This window comes from Triticum aestivum, chromosome 5D (assembly GCF_018294505.1).
Source record: "Triticum aestivum cultivar Chinese Spring chromosome 5D, IWGSC CS RefSeq v2.1, whole genome shotgun sequence".
NCBI classification, from domain to species: domain Eukaryota; kingdom Viridiplantae; phylum Streptophyta; class Magnoliopsida; order Poales; family Poaceae; genus Triticum; species Triticum aestivum.
In genome coordinates, this window is record NC_057808.1 from 263,474,566 (window position 1) to 263,493,626 (window position 19,061).

The following is a 19,061-nucleotide window of genomic DNA, read 5'->3' on the forward strand; positions in this document are numbered from 1 at the left end:
CCCTCCCGAAGGGGGAAATCAAAGCCATCGTCATCATCAACAACCCTCTCATCTTTTGGAGGCCAATCTTCATCAACATCACCATCTCATCTCAAAACCCTAGTTCATCTCTTGTGTTCAATCTTTGTACCGGAACCTCAAATTGGTACTTGTGGGTGACTAGTAGTGTTGATTACATCTTGTAGTTGATGCTATATGGTTTATTTGGTGGAAGATTATATGTTCAGATCCATTATGCTATTTACTACCCCTATGATCTTGAGCATGAATATTATTTGTGAGTAGTTACTTTTGTTCTTAAGGCCACGGGAGAATTCATGTTGCAAGTAATCATGTGAATTTGATATTCGTTCGATAGTTTGATGGTATGTATGTTGTGATTCCCTTAGTGGTGTTATGTGCACGTCGACTACATGACACTTCACCACTTTGGACCTAAGGGAATGCATTGTGGAGTAGTTATTAGATGATGGGTTGCTAGAGTGACAGAAGCTTAAACCCTAGTTTATGCGCTATTTCGTATGGAACTGATTTGGATCCATATGTTTAATGCTATGGTTAGATTTTATCTTAATACTTTTCATGATCATATAGTTGACATAGTATTTGTGGCTCAGACACCGATCATCATTTTTTATACATGTTACGTTAGATCATTGCACATCCTGGTACACCGCCACAGGCATTCATATGGAGTCATATTTTTTTCTAGTATCGAGTTATAAATAAATATAAGTGTGAAGATCATCAATATTTATTATTAGAGCATTGTGCCAGTGAGGAAATATAAAAGTCCAAAAACAGCCTAGAAAAAAGAGGCCAAAAAGAGCCCAACAAGAAATGAGAGAAAAAGAGAAAAGAGACAATGTTACTATCTTTTTACACACCTGTGCTTCAAAGTAGCATCATGTTTATCATATAGAGAGTCTCCTATGTAGTCACTTTCGTATAACTAGTGGGAATTTTTCATTATAGAACTTGGCTTCTACCCCCTCCGTTCCAAAATAGATGACTTAACTTTGTACTAGCTTTAGTATAAAGTTAGTACAAAGTTGAGTCATCTATTTTGGAACGGAGGAAGTATATTCTAATGATGGGATTCCTCAAATGCTCGAGGTCTTTTAGAGCAAGCAAGTTAGATGCACACCGACTTAGTTTTCTTTTTGAGCTTTCATACACTTATAGCTCTTAGTGCATCCGTTGCATGGTAATCCTATTCCTTTCATTGACATGAATTGATGGGCATCTCCATAGCCCGTTGATTAGCCTCGTCGATGGGAGACTTTCTCCTTTTTTTCTCCATATTAATCTCTACCACCGTACTCTATTCCACCCATAGAGCTATATATATCCATGGCTTGCGCTCATGTATTTTGTGGGGGTTGAAAAAGTTGAAGCGCGTTAAAAATTATGAACCAATTGCTCAGCTTGTCGTCGGGGTTGTGCATGATAAATACTTTGTGTTAAAAAGATGAAGCATGACAAGGCTATATGATTTTGTAGGGATAGTGTTATTTAGCATTTTTTATTTTGAAAGGCATGATTTTTTGTTGGTATGCCTGAGTAATGATGTCTTTATGTCAAATTATAGACTATTGCTTTGAATCATTCGGATCTAAATATTCATGCCATAAAAGAAAGATTACATGATGAACATGCTAGGCAGCATTCCACATTAAAAAAAATTGTTTTTATCATTTACCTACTCGAGGACGAGCATGCATTAAGATTGGAGGTGCTTGATACGTCTCCAACGTATCTATAATTTTTTATCGCTCCACGGTATTATATTATCAATATTGGATGTTTTATATGCAATTTTATATTATTTTTTGGGACTAACCTATTAACTTAGTGCCAAGTGTCAGTTCCTATTTTTTGCCTATTTGTGGTTTTTTAGAAAATTAGTACCAAACGAAGTCTAAATGCCACGAAACTTTTTGACGATTTTTTTTTGAAAAAGAGAGAACCTAGAAGCTTCGGGAGGAGACCAGACGAGAAACGAGGAGACGACAAGGCACTTGGGCGCGCCCAGGTGCCTTGTGGGCCCATCGTGGCTCCGTTTGACCTAATTCCACCTCTATAAATTCTCTAAAATCGGTAAACCAATATAGAGCCACCCAAAATACTTTTCCCGCCGCCGCAAGCCTCTGTTCTTGTGAGATCCCATCTAGAGGCCTTTTCTGGTACTCTACCGGAGGGGGAATCGATCACAGAGGGCCTCTACATTAACCCTGTCCTTCCGATGATGTGTGAGTAGTTTACCACAGACCTACGAGTCTATAACTAGTAGCTAGATGGCTTCTTCTCTCTCTTATCTTCAATACAATGTTCTCCTCGATGTTCTTGGAGAACTATTCGATGTAATCTTCTTTTGCGGTGTGTTTCTTGGGATCCGACGAATTGTGGGTTTATAATCAGATTATCCATGAATATTATTTGAGTCTTCTCTGAACTCTTTTATGCATGATTATTATAGTTTTTTATTTCTCTCTGATCTGTTCGTTTGGTTTGGCCAACTAGATTGATTTATCTTGCAATGGGAGATGTGCTTTGTGATTGGTTCAATCTTGCGGTGCTCTATATCCCAATGACAGAAAGTGACAAGACACGTATTTGTATTGTTACCATTAAGGACAAAACGATGGGTTTATTAATATTGCTTGAGTTTACTTTGCCTACATAATGTCATCTTGCTTAAGGCGTCACTCCGTTCTTTATGGACTTAATACTCTAGATGCATGCTGGATAGCGGTCGATGTGTGGAATAATAGTAGTAGATGCAGACAGGAGTCGGTCTACTTGTCTCGGACGTGATGCCTATATACATGATCATTGCCTTGGATATTGTCATAACCATGCGCCTTTCTATCAATTGGCCAACAGTAGTTTGTTTACCCATCGTATGTTTTTTGTTCGAGAGAGAAGCCTCCAGTGAAAACTATGGCCCTGGGTCTATCTTTATCATATATAAAAACAAAAAATACCTTGCTGCAATTTATTTACCGTTATTTTATTTTGTGTTCTTGTTTATCTATCTATCATTATTAGACTTGATCCTTGCAATTAACCGCCGAGGGAATTGACAACCCCCTTGATCGTGTTGGGTGCAAGTATTTATTCTTTTATGTGTAGGTGATGTTCACGAGGTCTTGCGTGGTTCTCCTACTAGATTGATAATCTTGGTTCTTAACTGAGACAAATACTTATCTCTACTGTATTGCATCATCCTCTCCTCTTCAAGGAAATCCCAACGCAGCTCACAAGTAGCAACAAGCAGGTCCATACATGGGTGATGTGGCTTCTTACATGTTGATGCATACGCTGGTGATAGTATGCATAACCGTCACAGTTTGCAAGCACGGTCAATTTATATTATATTGCAATTGGTGGGCATTTTTGAGAAAAAATCATAATTTTTGACAAATTTATGCAAAATTTGAATTTGAATGCAAATTCAGCTATCGCTGCTATTATTAAACCGTAAACTTGACATTATCAAACAGACTGTCTGAGCCATTACAATAACCAACCATGTGACATAGTCATGCAATTTTCAAACAATGCACCAGTATGATGGAGGTGTTTGTTCAGCTCTAGGCATCGGATCCTGGCGACGCAACCCTCACGACGTACCTAAGCATTCCATCAAGATCACCAAGCCTCTTTTCGAGAGCCAACGTTTTCTCTTCCTTCGCATTCTTGACGACTTCGAGTTCTTCCTGCTGCTCTACAAGGGCGGTGTTGATATATTCAAGACGGTTATGCATATCTAACAAGCCCATTTTCAGATCTTCAATTTCATCTTGCTCCTCTGGCAGGGCCTTCTTGAGACCTTCAGGTAGTTTTTGGTGCTGTACAAGGGTAATCTTCACACATTGAAGTTCATGTTGCGGATCCTTCACAACTTCACGTTCTTGCTACTGCTCTGCCAGGGCCTTCTTGATAGTTTCAAGTTCTAGCTGTTACCATGCCAGAGCCTTCTTGATAACATCAAGTTCGTCATGCTGGTTTGCCAGGGCGTGCTAGACAGCTTCTGGATCTTCATGCTGCAGTGCCAAAGCATTGACAACTGGTTGTTGTTTCTGGGCCACAAGACTTGCAGTAATGTCATCATTTGAGAATCCTAACTTTTCCTACAGAAAATCGATTATAAGCATCTAACTTTTTTTTTGCAAGATTGACATGTTATGTGCTATAGCCTTCTTTTTGACTTTGTTAGGGATTTAATCCCCTCAATCTCTGGTAAATCCCCTTCACTTCCCTGTCAACCGAACAAGGCCTAAGGAATTTGCCATCTTCGCGGCAACTAAAATTTCCATTAAAAAGCATTCTTTTTGCCATGCCTTTCCAGAAAAGGTCAACACAATAACATTCTCCTGAAACAAGTATACTCTGGCAGTATAGAGCAGTCTGCTGGAATGCACTTGGATGTTGAGTCAAAATCATTACAATCTTGAGCGGCGTATACATTTTGTTGCATTGGAAGTACCATGCTGACGAGCAGTAAAATGCATACGCTGCCCATCTATTGATGCAAGCTTGAAGTCCCAGCCTTCCACGTTCTTTGGGACACATACATCATAGAGCATCTTCCCCAACACGCCATCAGGGTTCTTCGCGCTTTCAACACTCGGCATGTTGAACAACTCGGGTTTTAGCGCTTCACTGCTGCTTTCATGGTACTCCATGGAACTCGGTAAGAAGAAATGATTGGCTGGATCAGCTGAAACCCTCCCTAGCCTATCACTGGAGCTTACAGCAGTCTTATGTAGATTGCGAGACGAATAAGGTGTGTCACTGTCCTCACTCGTGCCGACACTGTAGTCATTGAGTCGTTTTCTGCTTGTGTAAAGCGCTGAAGCCTTCATGAGCAGCTCAGTCACTGCAGCTCGGTATTCCTCAGTGTGATGCTTGTAATGTCCTGCATAACAAATGGAGAAGAGATTCTCAAAAAAAAAACAAATGGAGAAGAGATTGTGGTAGACAGATAAAACAGGGTGTGAGGGTGTTATATTCTTTCATACAGGCAGAGTCAAGATAAAATTGGTAATCCTCTCAACTGTCTCGTGGACAAAACAGGGTGCTTTAGGCAGACAAAACAAGGTGTAAGGGTGCTATATTCTTTTGCTAAAAAAGGGTGTTATATTCTTTCATAGGGAAAACTAAAGATAAATGGATAATTCACCGCTGGTATTAATGGGGAGTATCACATACCATTTGGCTCAAAACATGGTTGTGTGTGTGGCTCCTGCAGCTGGTACATTTGTTATGTATTTTCTTTTGCGTTCATGATGTGGTGATGATTTGTTGGTGCCTATTGTTTGCAGAGATTGGTCAGTATTTGGGAGATGAGGTTGCTTGTTGGACTGGAACCAGAAAGAGAAGGTGCTTAAGTAGGGAACTGAAACAGTTTTTCTTTCTAAGGTAATTCTTGCCCATATAGAGGGACCAAGCCCAGCATGCCATCACAGCCTAGATTAGGTTCATTTTCTTTGAATGTATGTGTTCTTAATCTTGGTTTCCACTAGCATGTGCTCTGTCTTTCAGGCTAGATTCAAATTTGTTGTCAGAGAAACGAAACCTTTTATCAGCAAACATATATGTGCATAGGAGACGAGAATTGAATGTTAGGGAAAGCATCTTTCAGGAGATATGCTGGCTCCTGCATATAAATGATTTATAGTTTCTCATTTATTTGTACTTTCAAATGGGTGAGGTGGACGGAGCGCAGTCCCTCCCCAATCAGGTTTTTTTTTTGGGAGGAAAACTTCCGATCTATTCATCAACTGTCAAGGTAGTACAAAGAACACCAGAAGTAAAAAACACATCTAGGTCCGTAGACCACCTAGCGACGACTACAAGCACTAGACTTAACTTAATATGTGTGACACAACCAAACTTAATATGTGTGACACTGTTGCAACACACGGGCAATTACCTAGTAATAAGATAAAAGAGTGGTAATCATCCATGTAAAGACTTATCATATACTTATGCTCCTCCATGCTTTAGCAAGATACTAGCTAAATACCCGTGCGTTTCTACGGGATGAAACGATATCTAAAGAGTGGTGGCGTGTGACCGATTGTCCTCAGACGCAGTGGCGTCGACTATGATGTGATTGACTGCACGCCTAATTAATTGCATGCAATTGTGGGCGAGGCAGCTCTAGCCTACCCCAACTTGTTTGGGACTAAAGGCTTTGTTGTTGTAATGGCTGCGTGTTGATTTGGCACTTAGTTTCCAAATTGAACGGACCTAATTAACTACACGGACAATTAATCTAATTGATATGTTGTATATTATATAGCAGCAGATCTGCTGTTTTTGTTCGATTTGCTGTATATGGCAGCGGATCTACTATTTTTGCTTGATTTGTTGTATATGATAGCAGACCTGCTGAGACCACATGTGTGATCGTAACTGAACTAAGGAAACGAACTAAAGGTGTGGATAAAGAAAATCATTACTGACCAAAAACTTGGCGGTAGAAAACCAGAAACGGGAGGCGAAAAATAATAGATGGGAGGGGAAGCTTCACCAAACACACGACCAACTGCCTTCAATAGTAGAGATGATTGTTGATGACAAGTGACAATAGTTGGCCATTAACAAGTTATTGTAGGGAGTATTATTTTGCAGATGCAAGACATTGGTTGCTTCTATCATCCTTCTCGCGTTTCATGTGTCCCATACAGTCAAATAAGACCTTTCTTAGATTATGGATTTACTACCTTTACCGATAAGTCATACAGAAAATTAGGAAAAAGGGTAAGAACGATAGTAGCATACCATATGAATCATACTAGTGGTTGGGGCACCACCCTGTGGTGCCGCTTAAGAGGAAGCTGTGTGCACATTTCCATTTAAAGAAAAATATGTAGAGTCCTCGCCTCCGTCTAAAAAAACACCCCAGAAAAAAATCCTCACCTTCATCTAAAAAAGAAGTAAAAAAGAAAAAAGAAAGAAATTACCACCGCAGCCTACCAACGAGTGCCACTTTGCATAACCCTCCATTTAAAAAATACCAGAGGTCCTCACCTCCATCTAAAAAAATACATTTAAAAAATAATCCACACATTCATCTAAAAAAATTCGAAAAGATTTCTCACCACGGCCAACCAGCTTGCGCCACGTGGCATAGCTGGTTGGCCGCCCTTCACGCATAGCTTAATGGGTTTAATTAGTTCTTACTAAGCCTCGCATTTGTTATTCAGCTCAAAATTCTCCATCAAAGTCAAAGGTACATGTTTAAGAACAAATTCTTACTAAGCCTAGCACTAGCATTCAGCTCAAAATTCTCAATGCAAGTCAAATTCTTACTAAGTCTAGCACTTGTTATTCAGCTCAGAAGTCTCCATCAAAGTGTGCATGAAACATGCACAGAACCTTATCTTCGCGCTAGGAATGAGGCCCTTGCACAGTGACAGCCTGATGGGTTCAAAATGAAATTCTCGACGCGGTCATACTGATTAGTTGCATATGACATTTTCTCTTTCAGTATAGGTCAGTCCAAGTTCATCTAAATCTGTCTAACTTCAAGTTCAACATAGGCCTTATCCAGCATAGCCGAACGCGAAACGGAAGTCCAAACATAGTCCAACTCAACAACGTTCATGCTATTTGACTGGTCCAACGATGCTTGGTCAATCAGGCAGTTAGAGCATCTCCAGCCGTTGGCCCCCCAGGGGGCGCGTAAAATCGCCGCCTCGGGGCGAGCCGGCGCTAAAAATCGGCGTGGGGGCTTTCGGGTTCCCAGCCGCCGGCCCCAGGGTCGCCCCCCAGAAGGCGGTTTTTTTTAGAAAAAAAAAGGAATTCGGCTAAAGTTCGGCAAACGGGACAAAGATTTGGCTAAAGTTCGACAAACATGGCATTACATAACAAAGTTTATTTAAAAAACGGCCGCAACTACAACTACGGGCCGAAGAACGCGCTGAGCGCGGCGAAGTCGCCGACGTCGCCGTCGTCCTCGTCGTCCTTCTCCTCTTGACGCGGCCGCCCCTGCTGGACCCCTGCCCAGCGTCGCCCTGGCGGACCGGTGGCGGCGGCGCGTCGTCGTCGAGGACGACGACGCCTCCCTCGTCGCGGCCACGGCGCCGAGCGGCGAACTGCTCGTAGGCGCGGCACTAGCGCTCCAGCTCCGTCTGCGCCAAATCTTCGCGCGCCCACTTCAAGGCCGCCGCGTCGTCGAGCTCCTCCTTCACGCCGTCAGCGAGCCCTGGCTCCGTCTTCACGACGGCGAGCCCCGGCTCCGTCTTCACGGCGGCGAGCCCCGGCTCCGTCTTCGGTTTGACGTAGCGGGGAGGAGCCGAGGAGGAGGCGCGCCCACCGCCCTCGTTGATGACGATGCCGGCGCTATGGGTGCGCCGGCCGAGCGGCGTCTCCGCTACGGGCTCGGCCTTGACGCGGAACACCGCCGGCGAGCCGGAGGAGTGGGAAGAGGAGCGGGAGGAGTGGGAGGAGGAAGACGAGGAGGAGCCGAACCTCCTGGGCATCCATTGCCCGGCGCTCCGGCGGGGGACCGGGTCGGAGGCCGCGGCAGGGTATGTCAGTGGCGGGTCGTTGCCGCCCTCGAGGTGCTGGAGAACCCCGTGGAGCGTGCGGCCGGGGGCGCCCCACCACAGGCGGCGTCCCTCGCTGTTCTTGACGCCCCCCACCACCGGCGCCCTGTTGGTGGAGGCCAGCCGCTGCGCCTGCCGGTGCTGGAAGTACGCCGCCCACACCTCGTGGTTGTCGGCGGCGTACTGCGGGAGGGCGCGCTGCTCCTCCGTCAGCGACGCCCACACGCGGTCGACCTCGTCGGCGAAGTAGTCGGCGCGCGCGTTAACGTCGGGCACCGGGGGAATGGGGACGCCACCGGCGCTGAGCCTCCACCCGCCCGGCCCTGCGCGCATGTCGGGCGGCGCCGGGATGTTGGCCTCGAAGAGTAGGTACGGCTCTCACCCGTGCAGCGAGCGGCGGCCGAAGCCGTTGGCCGCCGCCGCATCGCCGGGGAATCGCTTGCCCATCGTCTGGGCTTGGGGAGAGAGAGGGCGGCTGGGCTTGGAGAGAGAGAGGGAGGATCGTCGGCGGCGGCTGCGCACGGGGAGAGAGAGGCAGAGCACGGCGGGGTGTGGCCAGAGGTGAGGGGGGAGGCGTTGATTTTATAGCTGCCCGGCGTCGTGTGTATGCGTGGCGGGAGGGAGGGCGTCGCCTCGCCGCCCGTGAGGAATCATGGAAGGCTGACCGGCAGCAGCCTTGGCATTGATTCCCCGCGGGAAACCGAGGCGTTGTGAGGACGACGAGGCGAGTGTCACTGACTCGGCGGGCCCGCAGTTAGTTCGCGCCAAAATCGCTCGCCCCGGCGCTCCCAGGCGCCCCCCAGCGCGCCTGGTTCGGCCTGGGTCCGCCGGCCCCAATTTCGGCCCAACCCGGCGAAAAACGGGCTCCTGGGGGCGCGACTGGGCCGATTTTCGCCCGCCGGCGCTAAAAAATCACCTGGGGTGGAGGGGGGGCGTGTTGGGGACGCGGCTGGAGATCCTCTTATAGTTTATGTAATGTCCATGGATGTGGCTCACTGATTGATCACGGTTTGCGCACAGTTCTATATTAAAAAAATGAATTTTAATGGGCAAAATGAACTCCACGTGATAGGGACAATAGGAATAGCACATACTTAAGGCTTCCTTAGAGTTTTAAATTCATATTTAGAGTGACAGCACTCTTGTTCTGCTTGCTGAAACCTGAAACTGCAATGTGGCTAACTGGCAAGCCATTAGTACAAGAGTACATTTACGGCTGGGAAGGGTGACCCAGGATGAGTTGGGATATTCCTCATGAACTTAGATTTATGTTTAACTTCAATTAGCATATAAGGAAATTCGTTGAGAAAGTTGCAGAAGTGAACAATTGAACGTTACGACTTTGGCAGGCTCGTGTATTAAAAAACTGATCAGTTGTGGATCTGGATTGGAACCACCAGTAGTAGTATGATGAGTGGTAACTGGTAAATTGTCCAATTTCAGCGTGTAGTCATTATGCATTCCCGCATATATTTGTCCATGCTTATTTTAACTAGCACGAATCAGCACTTTTTGTCACTGCTAAGTACTGGATAGCACATTTAGTCTTTGTATTAATAGCTTCCACATGACTTGGAAGACTGTAGCAGTAACAAAGAGCGTACCTACATGCGGAGAGCTGTGCCATTTAATTAAATTCACATCACCACCCAGCTCCAGCAGACGCCGTCCAAAATTTTGAACGACTGAACATGGAGCAAGTTCATCATCCTCTGAACAGAATATGAGTATTGGGCCAACATGCTGCACATATAATGGATGAAGGTCACATATATATGCAAAATTTCTACCTGCAATCACGTTATAAGACATTGTAGTCAATGGAGTGACATACCACTGATGAGTATAGTGTCTCCCAATATTCCTTGCGCTGTGCTTCAAACTTGCCAGTGAAAAGAGTGTCTAGACCCGAGGCAATGCCTCTCGTCATCCATGATAAGACACGTGGAGGTTCAGGCATCTTCAGGACACTTGGGTGAAGGAGAAAGCGGGTGCCTAAATCACTCACAAAATCTACAGGACTCGAGTCATATATTTGTCCACATATGCAGTCCCGTACAAGTTGATAGTCATCCTGCAACAAGAAAAAAAGCATTAAGTTTTCAGCAACATAAGTAAATACAAACTAAAATAGCGCCCATTGGTAGGCTGCAACTTGTTTTCTTGAATAAAAATTTCATGACAACTGCGTGCAAACACAAGGGGCGAACAGCGAAAATGACCATCATACCAAATTCAGCTGCCCTTTGCACCTTCTCTCGATCAGCTGCCAGTGAACAAAGATAGCTTTAGCCTACAGATCCTAGACAAGGCATCAAGAGATAACTGTTCCCTTTAAAGGCTTACAGAGGCTTCGATCTTCTTACCTGAAGAACCTTGTATGTGCAACCTTTTGGTCCTCCCGAAAAGGATGCAAACACAACAGGTACTGGTCTAATATTCAGTTCCTGGATTTTGAAGATTAAATCATCAATGGTCGATGATTACAACAAGTAATCAGACGTACCAAAACAATTAATAATCCACAGTTGCGCAGACCTTAACGAGCTCCGTGAGCACCCGGTCAGCAAGCACAGCAGCCTTCTCCGGCATAAACCTGGGCAGACATGCAAATGGGATCAAAAAAAGGATTACATTGTATAGGCTATCAGATCACACTACAAACAATTGAGAGTTGCAACCATCCAACAGAATCCGCATATCCTCACAGCTTTTCCTCGCACATCCAACCTACCTATCTTAAGTTCTGGATTTCCTGATCAATTTGGAAGTTGCCAAAAAAATGCATACCAAGTCTAGCATAAGCCGCGTGCCCCCAAATATCCCAATCTAGCAAGAACCGAATATACTCTAGTAAAGTTTGCATCAGCTATCCAATCCAATCAGATAAAACACCCCTGAAATTTTCGCTTCCTGAACATGGGAGTGGAGAGAGGCGCACGTACAGGGTGATGAAGTCGGAGTGGCAGACGAGGCACGCCCACCCAAGGGCCGCGTACAGGTCCACGTACGCGCGCACGTGCCGCTCCTGACTCGACAGCCACGCGAACATCACCACCACGCCGCCGCCGGCCTCCGCACCCGCGGCGCCGTCGCTCGGCCGCCGGCCGCCCCAGTAGTGCCGCCCCCACATGCCTCCTGCCTCCGCCTCCTGCCGGACGTCCCTGCCTCAAGTTTCTAGAAGCCTCAGTGCTCCTCCTCCTCTGCTTGACTTTTTTTTTGTAGGAATTCCTCTGCTTGACTTTGGGACTAGAAGAAACCGTGAGGACAGGCGCCGAAGCGTGTGCCAATCGTTGGGGAGAGAATTGGATATTTGCCACTTTTTTTTTCTGGAAAACTGTGGATTTATTCATCTTCAATCATGACAGTACAACGAACATCAGAAATAATATAAATTACATTCGGATTCATAGGCCACCTAGCGGCGACTACAAGCACTGAAGCGAGCCGGAGGCGCACCGCCGTCATCGCCCCTTCCTCGTCGGAGTCAGGCACAACTTGTTATAGTAGACAGTCGGGAAGTCGTCGTGCTAAGGTCCCATAGGACCAACGCACCAGAACAACAACCGCCGCCGATGAAGTGAAGTTTAGATCGGAAGGATCCAACCTGAAGACATATGAACAAAGACCGGATTCGAGTGGATCCACCAAAGACAACCACCGACCAAATCTCACGAGATCAGCCGGAGACACACCTCCATACGCCCTCCGACGATACTAGACACACCGTTGAGACGGGGGCTAGGCGGAGAGAACCTTATTCCATCTTCAAGAAGTTGTCGTCGTCTCGTCTTCTTGAGCATGACACAAACCCTAACAAAACTTGAAGAACCATCTACAAATAGAGCCCTCCCGCCGGCAAGGGCCGGGATCCACCGCGCACCCATGGCCCTAAGGCCACATGAGACGTGGGAGGTCGGTGGCGCCGCCGACTAGAGGCAAAAACCCTAGCCGCTTTTTCTTGGAGGAGGGACATCAGAAAAAACTTACAATACGTGGCTTCTCAGAATTGCCACTTTTAAGATTGGCTTCGTAAAATTGCCACTCTTCGCATTGACTCTTTGATTAGCATGCCACTTCCTTCCTTTTATTGATTTTATTTTTTCTTTTTCCTTTCACAAGCACTGGAAAAGACTGTACTACCCCTGTCGCTGTACACATACTATCCACATCCTAGTTGATCGTAATTGATCCTTGAAGCAGACGAGAGCGTACTGGCCGCCGAGAATACTGTGTGCGCGTTCCATTACTGATCTCCTTGACGCAGAGTGTTGTAGATCGCCTAGAAGTCGTGTGCCACCGTTCTTCTCGACGTCCCGTGCCGCTGATCTCGTCAACGCCGCGTGCCGCCTATCTCGCCGACGCCGCGTGCATGGATTTTGGACGGTATCATGTCGAGCCTTTTGAGAATTCACATGGATTTAATTTTTGGAAATTTTTGGAGCCACTTCTCAGTACATCCAGCTGCATGTATAGTTCAGCAACATTCTTTCTTAGGCCTTGTATAATGATAGGTGCTTAGAAAGGTGCTTATAAAAATAAACTGAGTTTTCCTGAAGTACTAGTGCCTACTTCTACAGAAAAGACGCTTAATTAAACGTCTACCCTGTACAAATAAGCATCGATACTTAAAGGAAAGCCTGGTTTATTTTTTAAAACACCTCTCCTAAGCAACTTGCATTGCACAAGGCTTTATAGCTTTCCGTAATGATCTGCTATGGCATGGTTGATATCAAGTTTTGGTTTGACCAATCTGTAAGCAATTATGGTCATTTGACACTGTATGTTGAGCTTGCCCTTGTTGAATTATTTATCTGCCAACATGAGTTCAGGAAAGAATGTCATAGCTTGTACCAAATGACTGAAAAAAATGCTTCCAAATCACATAATTTCATTCCTTAGTACAAAAAGTACAGCAAGTTCTCACCGATATACTACGTACGTGTAAACCAGATGCATTCGTGTAGATAGCCACAGGGGTAAGCTAGTCTTTTCACTAGCGTGTTAATGTGAAGAAACAATTAAAAAGGGCTAATGGCATACTAATCAAGGATGCAATGACTGAAGTGGCAATTTTGCAAATCAAATCTCCAGAGTGGCAAATCTGCGAAGCCCCAGTGGCAAAAATACGGCGGTTAAGCTGCGAAGCGTTGAGCTAGGAATCGCTTGTGACTATTCGTACTTGAAATCACTATAGTCTATAAATACAGTGCTTTTAATCAATCGTTCAATGGAAATTATAGTATAAGGCCCCGTTTGATAGCAAAGTATTTTTTAAGTATTTTGAAAATACTACAGTTTTTAAGATTACCACAGTTTTATTTACAATAACCTGTTTGGTTGCCTGAGTAAATAGCATAAAACTACCACTTTTCGTCCTATGGTTCCAAAAAACCATCACTTTTTTATTTGTCACTGATACTTACCACTTTTCTCGTCGGTTGTCTCAAAAAACCCAAATCACCCGTTGCTAGCGTTTTAAACCGTTTTCTGACGGTCCGGGCCCGCCTGTCAGGCCACGTCAGCGCCGCGCGTGACGGCGAGGCCGTTAACGGCCGTTATTCGGACCGACCGGTGCGGTCGGACCGCACCCGCTCGCTCGTTGCCGTTCTCTCTCTGTCGGCAGCATCTCTCTCTCGCTCCTCCTTCCCCGTGCTCTCTGTCTCCCCCGACGATGGCGGCGGCGAAGAAGAAGGACGACGGCGAGCCTGGGCCGACAGCCAGCGGCGAGGGCGGTGCTCACTCCGAGGTCAACAAGTGGCTAGGCAGCGCAAGTTTCCCGACCCAGCGCTCGTCTGGGCCACCGACGCAGGAGGTCCAGATGTCGCCGGCGTTCCGCGCGGCCAGGGCAGTGGCCAAATGCATCCACGCGGATCCAGAAGGCGGGCACCAGTGGGCCTCCTCACTTGGTGGCGTGGAGTAAGTTATGAATTGTTTTAATTATTTTTCTTAGTTTATTTATGAACTAGGGTTAGGATTTGTTTCTTATATTGTTAATGAATTAGTTCTTTGGTATATTATTATGTATACATTGTACTCAATATATGAATTAGGGTTTAGGTTTGGATGATATGTTGTGCAAGTGAAACTGTTGCATGCTTTTTAACTTGAAAATCTGAAGAAATCTGAATGTGTTGTTTCTTTTTTTTGCATAGTTTGAATGATGAAGTATGGGAATTGAGGCTGCATTTTCAGGGTAGAGACAACATGGAAAGGAAGTTTTCCTTATCAGAAATGAATTACCTGTTTTTGTTAGCACTTATTGAACTTGAGGGCTATGGGTTGGATGCCTATCTGTCATATGTTAAGGATGAGGGTAAGGGGCTGGAGGGGATTGAGGTTTTGGACAGTGATGAGAAGGTGGAGGAGATGCTAGATTTGTTTGCTGAGAAGAAAATATTGAACATAACAGTGAGAAAGGCTAGTGACCCAAATCCAGCAGATGCAAACATGGACCACACCTTGCTTGAAGAGCAGATTCCAATTAGTCAAGTTGGTGATCCCATTGTTTATAGTGTTTCCCAAGAAGGTGTCCTTTTCCCTGTCTCAAATTCTTCACAGCCCCCACTTGTGCCTGTTGATCCATATTTTAACACACAACAGAGCTGTAATTTCAACAAGGGAAAAGAGGCAGTGGAAATTGAAGGCATTGAAGTAGAAGATCAAGATGAAGATGAGTTGGACAAATCCTCTTCAGATTTTGAGTTTTTCAGGGGTGATTACAGAGGGAAGAAAATTTCATACAAGTCTTGGGCTAGGGGAGAAGATGAAGGTGGTGAAGGAACAAGTCAGCACTACAGGGAAGAGGAAGAGATGGCTGAGCATTATTTTGGGGGTGCTTCTGAACCCTCAGAGTTTTGGCAGGAGCCAAATGGTTCTGAAGAAGATGATGAAGAAGAAGTTTCAGATCATGTGAAAACTGTGGCACAGAAGATACCTGTGAGGAAACAAGGCCCAACAAGCAGATCACACAGTGAGCCAGATCACAAAAAGTTTGAAGATTTCGTGCCAGAAGCTGATAAGTTCTGCTTTCCAGGTGATGAAGGCATTTCTGATGAAGAAGATGATGCACCTAGGTTGCCTTGTGGCAGCAAGAGAAAATTGAAGAAGAAGAAGGAGAGAATATGGTATGATTCCTCTAGGCCTGATGCACATGAACAGTTTAGGATTCATTTGTGCTTTCTGAATGTGGTAGAGTTCAGAGAAGCATTGAGAAACTACCATGTTAGGACACTTAGGAACTTTGAGTACCATAGGAATGATCCAAGTAGGATCATAGCCTGGTGCTCAGATAGAAAGCATGGTTGTGAGTTTTATATTACTGCTTCTAAGATTGCCCATGAGTCAACCTTTAGCATCAAGAAGATGAATCTTGATCACACCTGTGGAGCAAGTGGAGAGAACACAAAGGTTACCATGAAGTGGGTTACAAAGGCTGTTGAGGATACTGTAAGATCCAATCCTGGTGCAGGTGTTGAGACTATACTGAGTTATACAAAAAAGAAATTTGGAGTACATGTTCCAAAAAGTTTGGCCTACAGGGCAAGGAGGAAAGCAGTTGATGTTGTGCAAGGGGATCACAAGACACAATACTACAGGTTAAGAGACTATCTGCAGTGTGTTTTGGACACAAACCCTGGTAGTAGGTGTGTTGTGACAACAAAGGAATTTGAACTCCACCCAGCACCTACCCCAAGGTTTCATTACATGTTTTATTGTCTGTTTGCTTGTAAGGAGGGGTTCCTAAATGGTTGCAGGCCTTTCATAGGTAAATCTAGTCTGTATAGTGCTAAAATAGGGATTGCATTACATGTTGCTGTTTACTAATGGCTTAAAATGCAGGTCTTGATGGATGCTTCATCAAACTAAGCACTGGGCAGCAAATCCTGGCAGCAACAGGGAGGGATGGCAACAACAACATCTTCCCTATTGCATTTGGTGTTGTTGACAAGGAGGAGACAGATAGTTGGACTTGGTTTCTTACACAGTTAAGAACAGTAATTGGTAGTGGCAACAAGTTTGGGCCCTACACAATTATGTCAGACAGGCAAAAGGTACAACTACTCTTCATGATTTGACTGCTTTTCCTTTCACTATGTACTGCTTTTCCTTGCACTATGTACTGCTTTTCCTTGCACTATGTACTGCTTTTCCTTTCTCTACTTACTTCACTAGTTATTAATACAAAATCAATGAACAGGGTCTGCTCAATGCAATAGAGGATGTATTTCCTGATTCCCCTCAAAGATTTTGTTTAAGACACATATATGCCAACTTCCAATCAGCTGGGTTTAGAGGGGATGAATTAAAAAACATCTAGACCAGGCTGCATATTCTTTCACTAAGCATGAGCATGATCTGGGCATGGAAGCATTGAAGAAAGAGAGTGAGGAGGCATGGAAGTGGTTGTCCAACATACCAGTCCATACTTGGGCCAGGCATAGAATGGATACTATATGCAAGACAGACCTTGTTGTAAACAATCTTAGTGAAGTTTTCAACAGGATTATTTTGGATGTTAGGAACAAGCCCATAAGGACAATGCTTGAAGGAATTAGGACAAAACTCATGATCAAGTTTCAGAAGATTAGGGAGAAGACAGAGACATGTAGGTGGGATATCACACCCACTTACTCTGAGATATTGGAGGAGGCCAAGAAGTGGGCAAAATATTGTGATGCATATATGGATGGACCAGGAATTTGGCAAGTTACAAGTAGTTCAGAAAAGACCTACTGTGTAAACCTAAACAACTACACTTGTGACTGCAGGAGGTGGGATATGACAACTGTTCCATGTAGTCATGCTATAGCAGCAATGCAGAAGGTGAAGCTACACCCTGAAGATTTTGTCCATGAGTTCTTCAAGAAGCCCCTCTACTGTGAAACCTACAAGCATATTATATACCCTGTTCCAGGCCCTGATTGTTGGCCACACACCATGGGGGATGACATATCTCCTCCAGTATTCAAAGAAAAGAAGGGTAAAAAGCAGACAACTAGGAGGAAAGGACATTTTGAGGTGCCTGCCAAGAAGGATACATCAAGAATTGGGACAGTGACCTGTAGCAATTGCAATATGCAAGGTCACAGATATACCACTTGTGGTGTTCCACTGAAACCCAAACTGCAGATGAGAAAGAATAATCACCAGGTATACTTATTGATAAAGAAACTTCTGTTTCATAGGCTAGGTGGTTTAATTATAATTTTCTTTGTTAAATGTGCAGGAGAATAGGTCAGACTACTCTTCATCTACCAGAGCTTCTACAGGTGTGGTTGCACCCCCACCCTCACCCCCACCACCACCATCAGCACCATCAGCACCAGCCATAGCTAGGAAGAGGCCTGCAACAGCCACAACTACTCCAGGACCATCAAAGAGGAACAAGGGAGCTGCTTCTTCTACTCCAGCACCAGCCACATCAACACCTGCCAAGAAGACCAAAGCAACCAAGAAGACAGGGGCTCCTAGCACATCTTCACCAGCCAAGAACACAAGGTCATCCATTGCTTCTCCAGCAAAGAACACCAGAGCATCAACAGCTAGCAGAGGGTACACAGTTTTCAATGCTCCAAGGCAAGCTGCCAACTCTGAGATGGAGATTGGGTCCAAGAGGGTTAGGAAGCCAACTGGAAAGTGGAAGGCATATTTCACAGCTAGTGGTAACTACTGAAGATTCCAACATTTGAGAAAGTTGTCTTGTTGTATGAGTGCTGAAACCTAAGTGTTTGCAACCTTAAACCTATGTATTTGCTTGCTGAAACTTGAGTGTTAGCATTATGAAACCTATGTATTTGCTTCCTGAAACCTGAGTGTTTGCATTTATGAAACCTATGTATTTGCTTGCTGAAACCTAAGTGGTTGCATTATGCAACCTGAGTGTTTGTGACTTCTGGGTAGATTCAGACAACACTGATGCAAACATTGATTCATTTATTCAAACATTCATAGATTCCACCATCCAAACTTTCTTTCATACAAAGAGTTGTACAGAAATGGAAGGGATACATAGCTCAGACTCTCATTCATACTTAAAAAACTACTACCAACAACTCTCAATCGTAACGATCGAAGAAACGACACCACTTTGCTCTGGTAGAAGGGTGAGGAGCGAGTACTGCCTGTCTCCTAGCCCACCTGATGATCTTCCCTGAGCTCTTGCGCCTGCCGCCAGGGACAAGAACTGTGAACTCATCTGAGTTGCACTTCTCCAAGATCTTCTCTGCCAGCCTCCTCTTGAACTCCAGCTCCCACTCCACTGCCTGCACTGCAGGGCGAGCCCTTTGCCTCCTCACATCCACTGCCTGCACTGCCTCCTCTTCCTCATCTGTCACCTCCCCAAGCTCTGGATCCATCTAGGGTTTCTAGAGGTGGGGTGTGGCAACTGTGTTCTGGAGGGAGGAGGGTGGGTGGAGTAGGCTATTTATGAGCAGTGGAGGGTGGGTGGAGTAGGCCTAGGTTTGTAAATATAACTGGGCCACAAAGCCCAGGTAG

At 45.1% G+C, this 19,061-nt stretch overlaps 1 protein-coding gene across 2 annotated transcripts; it reads right to left on the minus strand.

Annotated features, from left to right (window-relative positions):
• Nucleotides 1-4,188: 4,188 nt before the first annotated feature.
• LOC123120704 (uncharacterized) lies at nt 4,189-11,829 on the minus strand. 2 transcript variants are annotated; one of them, XM_044540692.1, is made up of 7 exons: nt 11,510-11,825; nt 11,103-11,160; nt 10,931-11,011; nt 10,795-10,830; nt 10,399-10,638; nt 10,169-10,307; nt 4,189-4,924 (listed from the first exon to the last, which is right to left on the minus strand). In XM_044540692.1, exons 1-7 carry the CDS (start codon nt 11,695-11,697, stop codon nt 4,449-4,451), a joined length of 1,218 nt encoding a protein of 405 aa, XP_044396627.1. In that variant the 5' UTR covers nt 11,698-11,825; the 3' UTR covers nt 4,189-4,448. The 2 variants fall into 2 exon arrangements, with proteins under 2 accessions (XP_044396627.1, XP_044396628.1); XM_044540693.1 differs by having other exon boundaries at nt 4,597-4,924; nt 10,173-10,307; nt 11,510-11,829.
• Between the last annotated feature and the right edge of the window lie 7,232 nt (nt 11,830-19,061).